The 14,589-nt window shown below is 42.7% G+C and overlaps 1 protein-coding gene across 3 annotated transcripts; it reads right to left on the bottom strand.

Moving 5' to 3' along the window:
• Window positions 1–1,814: 1,814 nt before the first annotated feature.
• LOC6634523 (uncharacterized) lies at window positions 1,815–3,859 on the bottom strand. Of its 3 annotated transcripts, XM_015169545.3 has the most exons (3): window positions 3,838–3,856; window positions 3,536–3,778; window positions 1,815–2,905 (listed from the first exon to the last, which is right to left on the bottom strand). In XM_015169545.3, the coding sequence occupies exon 3, from the start codon at window positions 2,903–2,905 to the stop codon at window positions 2,648–2,650; it is 258 nt and encodes an 85-aa protein (XP_015025031.1). In that variant the 5' UTR covers window positions 3,536–3,778; window positions 3,838–3,856; the 3' UTR covers window positions 1,815–2,647. The 3 variants fall into 3 exon arrangements, with proteins under 3 accessions (XP_015025031.1, XP_015025030.1, XP_002058072.1); XM_015169544.3 differs by having other exon boundaries at window positions 3,727–3,859; XM_002058036.3 differs by lacking the exon at window positions 3,838–3,856 and having other exon boundaries at window positions 3,536–3,831.
• Between the last annotated feature and the right edge of the window lie 10,730 nt (window positions 3,860–14,589).

Below are 14,589 nucleotides of genomic sequence, written 5' to 3'. Positions count from 1 at the left end.
CATAATTAGATAAGCAGCGCAATGTCTAGCCAAGCCCCGCAATAAGACCCTGCCACCCGCAGCCCTCCTGCCCTCCACCCCTGCTGCTCGACATTGTCACAACAAGTCGCTGACAGATGACGCGTCATAAAAGCAGCGCTGCCGACGCAAGCAGAATGTCTGAGGTTAGGGCCGTTCACATGCCACATGCCGCAAGGCGCAACTCGTAGAGTTGCCTGGGGCAAGCGGAGAGGGGGTGGAGGCGGAGCTGGAGGCGACACAACATGCAATTATACGCAATCAACATAAATCATTCAAATTGCCAGGCAAAAAGCGAAATGTACACTTTGAATGTGGCCAGAGCACAAACTGAAAAAAAGGACACAGAGCAGACGAAGCAGGGCAGAGGAAGAGATAACCCGAAACAAACACCGAAGAATTAATACACTTGCGCACACTTGTGAGTAGATTTGAGCTATTAAGACTTTAGGCGAGAGGCCCCACATAAAAATGCTTGTTAGAGATTTGAACTGGCTTCCTCATTCGCTTAAGTTTGGGTAACTTATATGATTTGAGGTTCGGTTCGTATCATGAAATTTAATCATATGCCGGGCTTAAACCATCGCAGTTCAAACCCGTATAATAGTACTAAGTTAAAGTCTAGTTGGCAAACGCACAAAGAAACTTGGCTTTTATGATTCCAACTAGAATCGAGAAAAACTACGCTGTTGCACACTTTGTGACACAACTGAAATGCCTACAAATACGAAGGGTAAGGCAGAAGGAACAGCAGGTAAAGGCAGTCGCAAGGGGGCGTAAGGCTAATTTGCAATTGAAATGCCTAAGCCAAGACAAATTTGGTGCGTTGCCGCGTCTAAGGTTGGGCACAACAAAGCACAGCAAGAAGGCTGCCCAAGTGAGAAGCGCAGAGAGAGGCAGCGGTGGAAAAGTAAAGTAAACGACAGCAGGACAGCACAAAATGGGGCATGACCGCATTACGCATACGCCGCGTTGTCAACAATTTAAGTGCTAGCGCCTGTTAGTGTATGTGTGTGTGTGTCTCTCTCTGTGTGCAGCTGAGGCAGGTGGCTGACAAATGCGACAGCGGCACGTGAGCCAACCGCCAAGGCCAAGCCTGTCCAGCCGCATCTGAATGTCAGGCCGCAAATTTGTAGCCAACCGCGACGCGTCGTCTGCACACATAAAGTTGTGCCCCAATCATCCGGATATTTCGTATATGAGTTGCCTTTCGCAGAGCACGCAAATTGCGGCACGTCCAGTTGCCAGCTTCGAGCTGTAAACAGCATTTGGCAAATAGCAAATATTTCAAGCGATTTACAAATGCCAAATAACCGAAAACCGAAATTTTGATGAAATTTGTTAGGTAGCCCAACTCTAATGGCCCGGCACTCGAGCAGGCCCCAAGTGCTGGCGGAAAACTTGCATTATTGAAAAGCAAATTGAAAACTCGAACTAAATGTAAAGTACTCCGCAGTTGGGCAGTGCCCAACTAGCAGATATCCTGTGACCAGTGACGAGGTATGCTAACTTCCCTTGCTTGTAGAAATGCAATCTTTCAAATTCTGCATGCCTAGCCTTGGCATCTTAATGTGTGCGCATACCAAAGCCCTGGGTGTAAGCTCTGAGGTATTTTTTCAATTTACATGAAATATTTCCACGAATAATCAAGTCCAAAAGAAAAGGCGCTGGCTCAAACCGTAAGCCCAGCTACCGATAAGCTTGATTTCAGTTTGACAAATCGCCGTCTTTTCTTTTATGGATGCTGCAAATCCCAATCCCCAACGCAACTAGTTTGAAATAAAACTCGGAGTGTATACAATTTTTTAAAAACCCCAATGTTTGTATTATCGTCGTATAATAGATTTGGTGTCACATCATTATTAAATTTTGTATATGGGCTGCTCGGCACAGAATTTGTAATAACCACGTTTAGAAACCAACTCGAAAGTGTTGCCAATTTTATAGAATTTCAAACAAAATCAAAATGTTGCAGGAAAGTGGCGGAATTGAGGGGGGGGGGGGGGTGGGGTGGTAGGATAATGGTAGGAAAGAATGGAAAGGGTAGGAATGGTGGTAGGGAGGGGGTGGGTCTTTGTCGGAAAAATATTGAATATTGAAGAGAAAAACTTGAAATTTGAGTTTGTTTTGTAGCTCTCATCCAGGGAACCCGGGCGTTACATTTCTATCTATATATATGTCTGCCTATGTTTCTGTCTGTCTGTCTGTCTGTCTGTGTATGTGTATCTGTGTGTCTGTCTGTGTGTGTGTGTGTGTGCGATTTGGTCAGCTGGTCAACAATATATGGAGCACACATATTTGGAAAAACATATGCACATGCGAAATTTAAATATCGAAACAATTATTATCGAGGGTTTTGTGTTTACGTGTTCGCAATTATTTTTAGGGAAAGCTTGAACTTTGAATTTGAAAAATTTGCCCGAGGCAAAAGTATTTTTTGGGGTTTAGTTGGTTTTCTAGTTTGTGTTGTTCTTGTTCTCGTTGTTGTTGTTGTTGTAAATATGATTATAGCTATTCTCATATTATTTATCGTTTATCGTTGTGTTCCCTTCGGCTCAAATCAAGTCAACGGTCGAAGCAGGTTCGAGCTTAAGTGGAAGGAGCAGTTCTTGAAGTTCGAATTTCTGTTTTAGTCAAATAGACTGGGCTCCTGATCCTCGACGGGCGGACCAAAGATATGCGTCAGCGTCAGCTGTGTATAGGCAATGACAGCCGACGGGCACAGGCCCAGCGCCTCCTCCAATGTTACCCATTTGGAGATCTCATCGCCCGGACAGACCACATGCATATAGACAACGTCATCGATTACGGCATGGCTGATGATCGCCATCGGGCTGCTGCTGCCGTTTGCATTGGTCAGCGTCGTGGGATTCAGATTGATAACCATCTGCAAAACACAAGCAGAGACATCCACATTTACAGCGCAAGATACAGAGCGAGTGAGAGAGAGAGAGAGAGAGAGAGAGAGAGAGAGAAAGAGAGTGAGTGAGTGAGTGAGTGAGTGAGTGAGAGGCTCGACATTCTAACTTCGTTGTTTATAGTCCGAACTTTATGAAATTCTTAAGGAATAAATATGGCTTGCAAAAGCGTGTGCATACCAAAGCGCAATATTTCTACTAATTCGGTTGGAACGGGGGGCAGATATACAAAAAAAAAAAGTAATATTACTTGACTGTGAAACCTATACGAGAACATGCACACCAAATTTGGCATAATTAGCCCAAAAAACCAAATGCCAACATTGATAATTATCAATAATTATCGATATTTATCGATATTTTTACAGAAATAAGTTTAGATATCGACAGAAAACTGATTAAATTTGTTCAGCGCCTGAAACATGATTCCTAGCTGTTGTAGTTTGCGAGATCTACGAATTCAATAACAGACGGACTTTAAGATATTGGAAAAGAAAAGCTTTATAAGTTCGAAGCCTGCTTCTACTGCCTGTTACATACGGCTACATCGAACTGTTATACCCTTAACGGCCCTTTTCAATGGGTTCAGGGCAACTTACTTTCAGATAGAACCGGACGTCCCGAATCTGTACTTAGCTCGTCTTGTGAGAGCTGGCTTATGGGGTCTCCAGTTCTCCAGGTTTATCACTCGTGTCTGCTGCAGGATTAACTCTTTCTCACTTACTCTCTCCTCTCTCTCTCTCTCTCTCGCTCTCTCGCTCTCTGTGGTGGGAGGAGTGCTTGCTCTTACTGCCTTCTTAGGTGGCACTTCGCTTGCAATCTCGTTGATAATTTACGATTTTCTATTTTTGATGTAAAGATTATAATTTAAGTATATGTATGTTGAGTCAAATTCATTTACCCAGCCTGACACACAAGCCGAAAAGGCTACTTAATGTTAACTAATAACAGGCCAACTTTGCAGCCACACAGAAGACAGAGAAAGAGAGAGAGAGAGAGTACGAGGAGAGAATAACTGTTTAAGTTAGAGCTTGTCAAATTGTGAGAACAGAAACCTATTTCTACTCTATTTTTTTAATCACCTCCCTATGCGATTCTCATAAATTCAAGTTAAGCTTAGACGTTAAAAAAACTATTGTTGCTCATTTATCAATCGATTTGTGTTGACATTATAATAATTCTAGAGCTCCCCTCAAATTCTTTAGCTTTTGCCGTCCCTCTCTCTTCGTCTCCCCCTCTTACTTTCACTCTTTCTCTCTCTCTCACTCTCTCTCCCCCCGCTCTATACAGACATTTCTCTTCAGCAACAAGAGGTGACCACTAAAGCCCAAATTGCTTGCTCATCTAACTGCATAACTGTTGTCCAATTTCTGTGCAGCAAACCTATTATACCTATTCAAAATTCCTGTGCGAAATTCTCGATATAATTGTCCCATTAATGAAGCCCATAAATCGTCTTCTGTTGCGGTTGTCATTTTGCCACGCATGTCCGCATAATTCGATGCGCATTCAATAGACATCCAAAATGCTATTCATGGGGCTTATCGGAACCCCTTTGAATGCATCTCAAGTTCCTTTGGCAAATCATCTATTGAGCGGAGGGTGTTTGGGGGACGGGGTGAAGCTGTGTATTGAATGTTGGGATTTCCGTTGAAGCTATTGGCTTTCACTTTTCACAATTTCGCAATTAATTTCCGTTTGATTGTTTGCCTCACAGCATAGTGGACAATTCCATTTATGTTGCTGGTAAAAAATGGCAAATCTCATTGGGCTCTTTTCTTTTCAAATACTCTAAAGCTTGGCTGTGAAGTGCCTTTGAAAGAGATAGAGCACATAGCATAGAGTTTTAGTTTTAGAAAATTTAATTTAAAACCCTTGAGAATTAACACAAGCTGCTGCTTAGAGCAGCTCTGCCTAACAGCTGTTATCTTAACAGTGTCAGGCTATGTTAACATTTTGGGAAATTGCAGCTTATTGTATTTCCCATGTATATTAGCCAAAAGTTTTTTAGCTAAGGCAGTTTTAGGAAAAGTTCGCTTTGCCAGAACAATTTGTAAAATATCTGTGGCTGTTATCTTAACAGCGTTGACACATGTAAGCTTGCAGCTGTTAATTTTACAGAGCAGGACTGTTTTTTGAAATATTCTCTTATGTAAAATTGCAGCCTGTTGTATTTAGGTCAAAGCTGTTAATCTTTTATAAATCATGTTTTGCCAGAAAATTGTCTCAATTTGCCCACTGTGCGCTGTAGCTGTTGCAGTCAGCCACGCCCCAGCTGGGCGCCCACTGCAGCTTAATTGCTTTGGGGAGCACAGTCTCCCTCTCTTACTCTCTCATCTCCTCCTCTCTCTCTCTCTCTCTCTCTCTCTCTGTGCTTCTGATTTACGCGCTGCATTTGCCGCCATAAATAAAGCGCTAAACACAGCGCAGTTGCATGGGGCAACAAGTCAGCAGGAGGGAGAGGGGTAGGGGCGTGGCAGCCGCTATTGCCAACTGTCGACAACTTGGTCCTGTGACTTTCATTTGTACAGTTCATTTGTTCCAGCCAACAACAAGGACACAAACATGGCCCACACAGTGAGATACTCATTCCTCTTACCATCTCAGCTACCGCTCCCGTGCCACAGCCACGTCTTTGGCTGGCTCACCTGACTTATCCACACAACGTGTTTATTGCTTCTCTCTATTGTTGTCTTTGGCTAATTGCCGATGCAGCAGCAACTGGCAACAACAATTGCTCCCAGGCCATCGATTTTGATTCAATGCAAAACGAAATAAAGTTGAACATTTTTAAGGATGCAATTTGTGGCAAGCTGTCAGTTGCAGCATATTTGCAACAAGGGACCACCCGTGTAGCGAGGGGCGAGGGGGCGTAAATAAACTCGCACGAAATGGAATAATTGCAGAGTGAAGCACACTTTTCAGGCAGCTACACTCGGAATTGTTTCCTTTTTGTTTTTTCGACGAGTTTAGAAAATTGCCACAAAATGCAATTTTTTTCCAATTGCGTGAGAATTTAATTATGAAACAAAAGTCGGTCGGGTGTGCCCGACCGGCAGTTGCCATACCATCAGTCTGATTGATTGATTGATTGATTGACTGACTGACTGACTGTCTGATTGATTGACTGACTGAATGATGGAGTGATTGATTGACGTGAGTGATGAATAACTGAATGACTGATTAACTGACTGCTTGATTGGGTTTAATGACTGCCCGATTGACAGAATAATTAACTTCCTATCTGATTGATTGACTAACTGCCTATCCTTAAGGCTGATGTATTGACTGACTGATTAACTATCTGATTGATCGACTGACCTATTGATCGATCAATCGACAAATTATCTGATTGATTGACTGACCAAGTGACTAACTGCCTGATGGATAGATTAACTATATGATGGAGTGATAGATTGAGTGATTATTTGGCCTAATATCTGATTGATTAACTGACCGTCCGTTGATTGATTGACTCTTAGATTAATTACTTGATTTCCGTACTATCTGACTGATAGACTAAGCGAATGATTCGACTGAATGTATGATTATTTGATTGACTGAATGCTTATTTTATTAACCATATGATTGATTGACTAACTGTCTATATGGTTGATAGAGTGATTAAATGGAGTGACTGATTGATAGACTAACTCAATGAATGCATCATTCAATTAGATTCAGGCTCATTTTGAAAGATTTGAAGCGAAATATATTGCGGACACGCTTAGCACATTTTGACAAAGTTAAAGACTGATCGGCTTAATGTGAAGATGCATTCTATAAAGGATTTGTTATGTTGTAAACAGTTAGTTAATGAAAAACTAAAGCTAGCATGACTAAGCAAATCGTAGCCTTTTGTTGTGTTGCTTAGGGTGACCCTCAAAACGAACATAACAAACGTGATCCATCCTAAAAGATGACCAGCCAGCGCTCTTGGTGATTCGTTGAGTCATTGAAAACAACTGATTTTCGATTTTCGATGCGCCATATGCGAGGCAGCCAGAAAGCTGCCAAATCATGAGGCATTTACCTCTACACTCCCCCCATCCAACCCCTCACCCGCCTACATACACCCGATCCCTCCCCAACTCGATGTGCTGTGTGTTGCCCTTTGACGAGTCTTAATTAAGACATCGTTACACGCTATTTTCTCTGCTCTGCTGATGGGATGACAATTGAAGTTGTTGGCACCAAACACACACACACACACACACCCTTTGCTGCCAGCTGGAAGAGGCAGCCGGGCAGGGGTGGGGTCCGGATATGGGTAGCTGGCAGTTGGTAGCTGAAGCGTTTGACATGCATAATTAAAATTGCATGACTGAGGAGGAGCAAAGAAGTAGGGATAAAGGGGGGAAGCAAGCAAGAGAAGGGAGAGGGAGAGAGGGGCGGGTTGTGCTTATAATGAGCCGCCTCGTTGGAGCATCAAATGCGTTAAATCTTCATGAAATATATTTGACAGGCGCTGCGCTCCGACAGAGACAAAGCGGGACAGAGTGAGAGAGAAGAGATGAGCGAGCGGGTTACGAGTGACGGGGGATTTGGTAGTGTAAAGGGATTTGGTAGGTACATTCATTGCCTTGAGCTACAACCGAACGACTTGGCTCCACATCCGCCAGCACATCCGTCCGCATAGCTGGCACATCCGTCCGCATCCAGCTGCATCCTGGCAGGTTGCCTGCGCCAGGTGCTCTGCTGCCTGCCTGCCTGCCTGGCCAAGCGTAAGATATTGGCAACCACAATGCAAACGCTGTGGCAGCTCTCTCTCTCTCTCTCTCTCTGTGTGTCTCTGTCTCTGTCAGTCTGCCTGGCTTGGCACACACTTCATAATGCACGATAGCTGGCAATTTATTGCCAACGTCGACGACAAGTCTAAGCCAAGGTTAAGCACCGTTCAGACCCCAAAAATGGCTCGGGCCAACCATCTGGTGGCTGAAGCGTTTGCTGCCATTTCGTCGTGCGAATCCAATGTGTAGCTGAAGGACTTATGTCTACCTGGGTTGAAACAAGGTTTCCTCAGGTGAGCGAACCATTCCCGAATGGAACTGAAAGCACAAGCAATTGGTTTTAAGCCGAACCAAGTGCTCTTCAGTTAAGTTCATTCAAGTCACTCTTCCCAGGTTTAAATGGTATTCGGTGGCTCAACTAACTATTCCTTAATTGAACAAAGTGTTCCTGTAAATAACTTTGTGTTCCTTAGCAAGAGGCAGACAGGCAGTTTGTTCGTTCTTTGGTCAAGCAAAGTGTTCCTACATGATACTACTTTCCTATATAGCAAACTGTTCCTTATTCAAACAATGCAGACACTAAACTTCTCCAAAAGACTCTTCTGTTTGAACTGTCTGTTCCTTAGTTAAACAGACTGTTCCTGCATGAAACTCTCCAACTTACTGTTCCTTAGTTTATCAAAGTGGCGTAGCTTAGTGAATAATTGTTCCTAAGTCGAACTGATAGTCCGTAGTTTAACTTTCTGTTCTTTCCTACACTATTCCAATTAGGCAAACTGTTCCTAATCTGAACAAAGTGTTGCTGAGTCAAGTGTATTTACGGTGTACAGAACTGTTCCCAAGCTTAACTGCAATTCTCAAGTACGTCTCGTTAAGTGTAACTGTTCCTTGGTTAAACTAATAATCTCAGCATACATTATCTGTTCGTAGTACAAACTGTTACTACATCCAACTTTGTGCTCCTGAGTAAAACTATTCCAATATTGTTCTTTGTTGGAACTAGGATTTTCTCAGTTGTGTGTACTTCAATTTGTCCTTAGTCAAATGATTTATAAAATATACTTGAATGTGTCGGACTTGATAAAACATATTTGGCACACAGTTTTTATATAACTGTTCCCTAGTTAAATAGATTTTTCCTGCTAGACTGGCTGTTCCTTAGTTCACTCAGACTGTTGACAGTGTTGTATAGCGCGCATAAGTATTGACAAATTTTAGAATATGCACAAGAAATAATGTAGTATACCCCAAAAATAAGCATATAATAGTTAAAAATGATTAAGAATATTATCGATAACAATCGACAACTGTAAGAAGTTGTTTAAATCGATAAGAATATATACAAGAGCTGCGGTCTAAGTACTTGGGGGTGACAAATACGAACTGATGCGCCATATTTGGGTATGTTATCGACAAGAGCAATCGATTTCCTAACTAAACATCAACAGTTCAGCGAAAAGACACAACGCAAAAAATGCAGCAAAACAATTATTTAGATGCTTTTTTTTGGGGCTAAGAATAACTTTATCGTGGCGCACTCTAAACTGTTGCTCAACACTTGTCCGTGTCAAAGAGTGTTGATAAACAGTTTAACTAGCTGCTGAAATGCATGTGCGAGTCTCTTTATTTAGTTGACTGCGCTATGCAAAAGTCTTGGCATGCTGAGACGTGTCTGTGACTGGGCCCCCGCCCCTGCCACTTCACACCTGCCCCGCGTCCACGCCTGACCCCCCCTAGAGCACCTGTCGCGTTGCTGGTGCTTCTATATCTAGAGCGCCTGCAAAGGTCAGGAAGAACAAGTTCAACGACTGACACAAATATTTGCCAGGTTCACCTCTTTGTTATTGCAGCTTGGGGTTGGCCAAGGCAGCGAAAGGAAGATGGTTGGGGGGGTGGCGTTGGGGTGTTGGGCTGTTGGGCTGTTTGGGACTTGGGCTTCGGCTTCGGCTTGGCTAGCTGCAGCCACAGACAAAACAAGCAGAGCGGGCGACAACACAGCCCAGCAGCAACATAAACAATTTATGCACAACGAACCTTCTCTATCAATGGAAATGGGACCGGGGCAGCGGGCAGGGTTAGGTGTGGGACTAGGGGTAGGGCAGCTGCAGGGGTTGAGAGGGTGGCTGCAGTTTGCCAACTTTTAGTTAGTTTAGTGTAAACAAGTCGACGGACGGGCTGCCAGGAGTATAAACAAACAAAAGAGACCGCAAAAAAGGGCTGGTGGGAGGGGCGTGGCGAGGCGGGTGAAGCACAAGCGAAATAGAGAGAACTAGCAGCCGCTGATGTTGATCATACCCTGTAAAAATAATATAAAAAAAAGTCAAGACACGTAATATAGCCCACTAGTTAGCATTAAATGCCGCTTGTCGCGTCTTAAAGCTTAGTTAAATTGCTTTTCACGCGTTTTCCACGTGCGCAGGTGATTTGCTCAGCGAAGCTGTAAAACACACGCACAGGCGGGATTTTGTTTTTTTTTTTTTTTTTGAGACTGAGCTTGAAATGTTTTTGGATGAAAAAAACATTGAGCAACCCATTTTACCCAATTTTAAATATGTACAAATTAAAAGTGAAACTAATTACGTCTCATTCCTTTCCACGAAAATGAGTGAAAATAAACAAGTAAATAAATAATGAAAATATATTGTACAAAAATTAAAGAGTAGATGAAATCCGTCAATGTTTTATTTTACGAAAATGTGTGAAAATAAATAAATAAATCACAAGAATACAAATAAATAAAAAAAAAAAGACATGAAATACATCTTCATTTCTTTTCACAAAGCTGAGAGAAAATAAATGTATATAAAAAAAAAAATATGTGTGCAAAAATAAAATATAGTTAAATTTAAAAATGTATAAAAAACTGTTTACACAAGTCTTTTTCAAGCAGATTTTTCATGAGAGCAAGCCAAATGCCTCAAAGTGCCGGAAAAGCTGCTTGTTTGCGCTTTTCCGCAAATGTAAATTGCTTGGATGCCCAACGAAAAACATTTCACGTTTACAGGGTATGCAGAAAGGGGACGCAAAAAAAAAACAGAAAACGAGCAAAAAAAAATGCGGGTAATTTGAATGCATATTTCTGGCTGCAGGGGAAGGCGGAGGCGGAGGCGAGTCGCACAGCATCAATGATAAGCAATGGACTGAAGCCGCAGCCAGTGTTGGACAGCGGTCAAAGAAGTCAGCACGCAGACGAGGGCGGTGGGCCGGGGGGCAGCACACAGAGTGCGGGCGAGGGGGCAATGGACGGGCGTAAATATTTAGCTCTCGGCTGCACTTGAGATTAACTTCCATACAGATGCACTCGAGTGTCGCATGTGTGTGCGTGTGTGTGTGTGTGTGTGAGTGCAGGCACAACACAAACACACTCAAAAGTGAAAATGGAAAAAGTTTCAATGGTTTTATCATGTTTACTTTTATTTGTGTCACTGAGTGGTTGTATAAGCTACGGCGTCGACCCGGGCTCGGACCAGGACCAGCAGCAGGACTCGTTTCCAATACACACACACACACACACACACACACACACACACACACACACACACACACACACTGGCACACACTCGCACACACGCTAGCGTATGTTCAACACACTCCAGGGAGATCACTGGCAGCCGTGAAGTGTCGCCCCGCTGCGTCCCCCTGGAGGCCAAGTGACAGCGCTGGATTTCGATAAGGACAAAGGACACACAGCAAATGGAAGCCAAGGAGCAGGAGCAGCAGCATCCAGCTTGCCAAGCACAATGTAATGTGTTACTCCTCGTGTGGGTACTTGGCGCCCGAGCTGGCAGCTGCTATCGGCCTTGAGATGTGCGCGTGTCGTGACACGAGACACTGTTTACAATGTTCACAGTCAATCGAGCTGCAAATAGTTGGCGGCCTTAAATCGATAAAACATTTTGAAAAATATCGATAGATCGATAGATCTGTAAATCGACAATCCGATAGATATTTTCATCGATATATGAATATAACGATATATCGATATATATCTGAGCGACGCGTATTTCATTCAAACTTAAGGTTAGGATTAACTTTATTTAATACAGCTTAAGAACAGAACTCATTGGAAATAATTAGAGTTCCCTCTTGATAAGCTGAAAATTGATTAATATATCGATATACATCGAGCTTCATAAGCACCGAATTAGGACACAGACTAAACTAATTAACTGATTAACTGAAAAGTTAAATATGTTTTCAAACGATATAACAATATTAACAGGATAAAACCGAAAGTTTACAAATATATCGATATATTGACATATTATTGATTATTATTTTTGTTATCGATTATTTTCAGATAGCTACAAACTGAGCGGGCGCCCATCTTTAACATTTCCGACTGACTCCGCACATCGAACTGCGACTTAGTCAGCCACTGAGCGCCTCACGCCCAATGCCTCTTGCCTGGAACTGTTCATTGGGAGCTGTTCATTGGTTGCCTATCTAACCCGGCAACACCGCCCTGCCGCTGTGGCACTCAACCCCGCACTCACGCATGGACTGTTTAATAAGCTGCTAAGCTGCATGAGCTGCAGACAGGAACGAGAGGCGGCAGAGATGCCGACACTGCGACCCGGTCCCATTGATTCGGCACAGTTTATGAGCCCGGCCGGCTCCTGAGCTCCTGAGTTCCTGTTGTTCCTGAAGCCGGCGCAGCTTTTATATTTTGCCTTTTTATGGGACACACAGCCGGGCAAAAGCCTTTCGTAAAAAAGCGGCAAATGAACTTTTAAGAAGCAAACGCGTTGCCAGGTATGTGAGCGCGCCTTTTTAACAGTTAGTTCGAGCGGAAGTGCCCCTCTTTGTTCTGTTTTAACCTCAAACTTGACTTAAGCCCATGAAGTGCGGTTAGATGCGTAACTAGATGACAGCTTTAATAATGTAAATATTGTAGGTATATTTGGTTGAATTTTCAGCAAGTCTGCGAACGGATTCAAAGCGAACTGGTTGCAGCACAGTTCTGTGGACCGAACCTTGAATCCAAGAACAAATTTACAAATATTCGTATTCAATTATCAAATAATTTCATCTACACGAGAGCTCGATCCTTAAATATTGTGCTCAGTGTATAGATTAGATGCGTTTATCGTTGTAAGCTTTTCCAACACTGGCTGTCTGGCAGACGTGCTTGTCTGTTTTCCAACACTGCTCAGCATCAGATGCGGTCTGTTTTGTAGACTTTCCCTGCTGTTTTCCAACACTGCTCAGAACTAGGTGTAGTCTTTTGTCCAGAGTTTCACTTCTGTTTTTCAACACAGCAGCAATTGCCGATGATATTCCTAACGAGCTCGTGTATTTTCCAACACAGCTTAGCTCCAGTTGAATATTATCTTGCACACTTGTCCGCCCGTTTTCCAGCACTACTCAGCAGCAACTGCAGTCACTCAGATTTGCTCGTTCGATTTTTGTTGGCAGCTGTTTCAGCTAGTTTTGGCCCATCACACGGCGCACAAAACCCTTTGTGCGACGCTCGCGCGAGTTGTGCTTCCTCTTTTATTTGTTTTGGCATCACCCGCAGAGTTGTACCTACTAATTAATGGAAAATACACACACAAGCCCGAAACACACAACACACGCGGCCGCTTTACCTCGATGTGTTGAACAGTTCTTTTTTTTTTTTTAACTATTTTCTCATTGATTGGCGGTCGATTGTTTTTGGTATACCCTGTAATCGATGCAAGAGTAAAGAGGGCTATTCACTGTGCTAAGAGCCTTCTACTATATATTCACAAAAGCATATTCTAACCTAAGATCGAGTTGAAGTTACCATTCTTAAGGTCAATTGATTGAACCACAAGACGTGTGTGTCTGCTCATATAAATATATCCTAGAGTGTATTTGGTTTCGAATCCATGCTAACGCGTGAATTTAGCAAAAATTGTAAAACCCGTCTCAAGGGAATTATCACAGAAACATTTGAAAATTAGTTTCAAGAAATAAATGCAGTGACTCTTTCAGGCGGGTTAACAGAAAAGTTTCGCCGTTGTGTGTCAGGCAATTTGATGTCTATTGACGGGGTATCAGCTAGTCGAGCAGCGTCGCCAAATGCACTTTTACAGCTTGCTCTTGTTCCTTGCCTGTATGAGCAAAATGCTTTCTTTGTTTTTGCTCAGCCTTTGTGTTGCACTGCCTACTGCTGGGACACACACACACACAACCACGCCCCTAGTGCCTGTCACCTCTGACCCTTGCCCCCTGACCCCTCCCGCTAAAATACAGCCCCCGCCAGAGCAGGCTATTGTCTGGGCTGCAATTTCTGTTAAGGGGTGCGACAAGTGTGCGATCAGAGATAAATGCGAGCATTCTCATTGTTGCCTTTTGTTACTTTCTTGCTGTTTACTCTGTTATTTCATCTTTTGTTTGGCCTTTTATCAAGTAATTAGTTCGACATGACACTGTGTACACTTTCCTGTGTGTGTGTGTGTGTATGTGTATACGGCTTTAATAAATGTCAAAGGTCAGCTGAGCGCAGATTAGCAACCGCCCAAGGTTAATTAAAATCCCACAATTTCATTGCTTTCGCGCACTTTAAATGAAAGTTTGCATTCGCTTTTCATCTCAATCAAGCTAGATTGTTCAGCTTAAAGCTTTTATTTTAACATAAAGCTCTATAAATTCGCACTTAGAGTGGAGGTTGCATTCGCTTTACATATTTATCAATCTTAATTAGTTAGCTTAAAGCTTTAATTTCAACTTAAAGCACTGTCAGGTAAATTCTTACTTAAAGTGAAAGCTTGAAGCTCTACTAGTTCGCACTGGAATTGAAAGTTGTTTAGCTTAAAGCTTTAATTTCAACTTCAAGCTCTAAGAGGTCAAATCTCACTTAAAGTTAAAGCTTAAAGCTCAAACAATTCGCACTTAACGTAAATATTGCATTCACTTTACATATTTATCGAACTAGAATGTGTAGCTTAAAGCTT

This window comes from Drosophila virilis, chromosome X (assembly GCF_030788295.1).
Source record: "Drosophila virilis strain 15010-1051.87 chromosome X, Dvir_AGI_RSII-ME, whole genome shotgun sequence".
Classification (NCBI taxonomy): domain Eukaryota; kingdom Metazoa; phylum Arthropoda; class Insecta; order Diptera; family Drosophilidae; genus Drosophila; species Drosophila virilis.
This window is presented reverse-complemented; position numbering and strand designations above follow the sequence as displayed.

Coding starts and splice junctions, on each gene's coding strand:
- LOC6634523 (XM_015169544.3), bottom strand. CDS start 2,905: ATGGTTATCAATCTGAATCCCACGACGCTGACCAATGCAAACGGCAGC.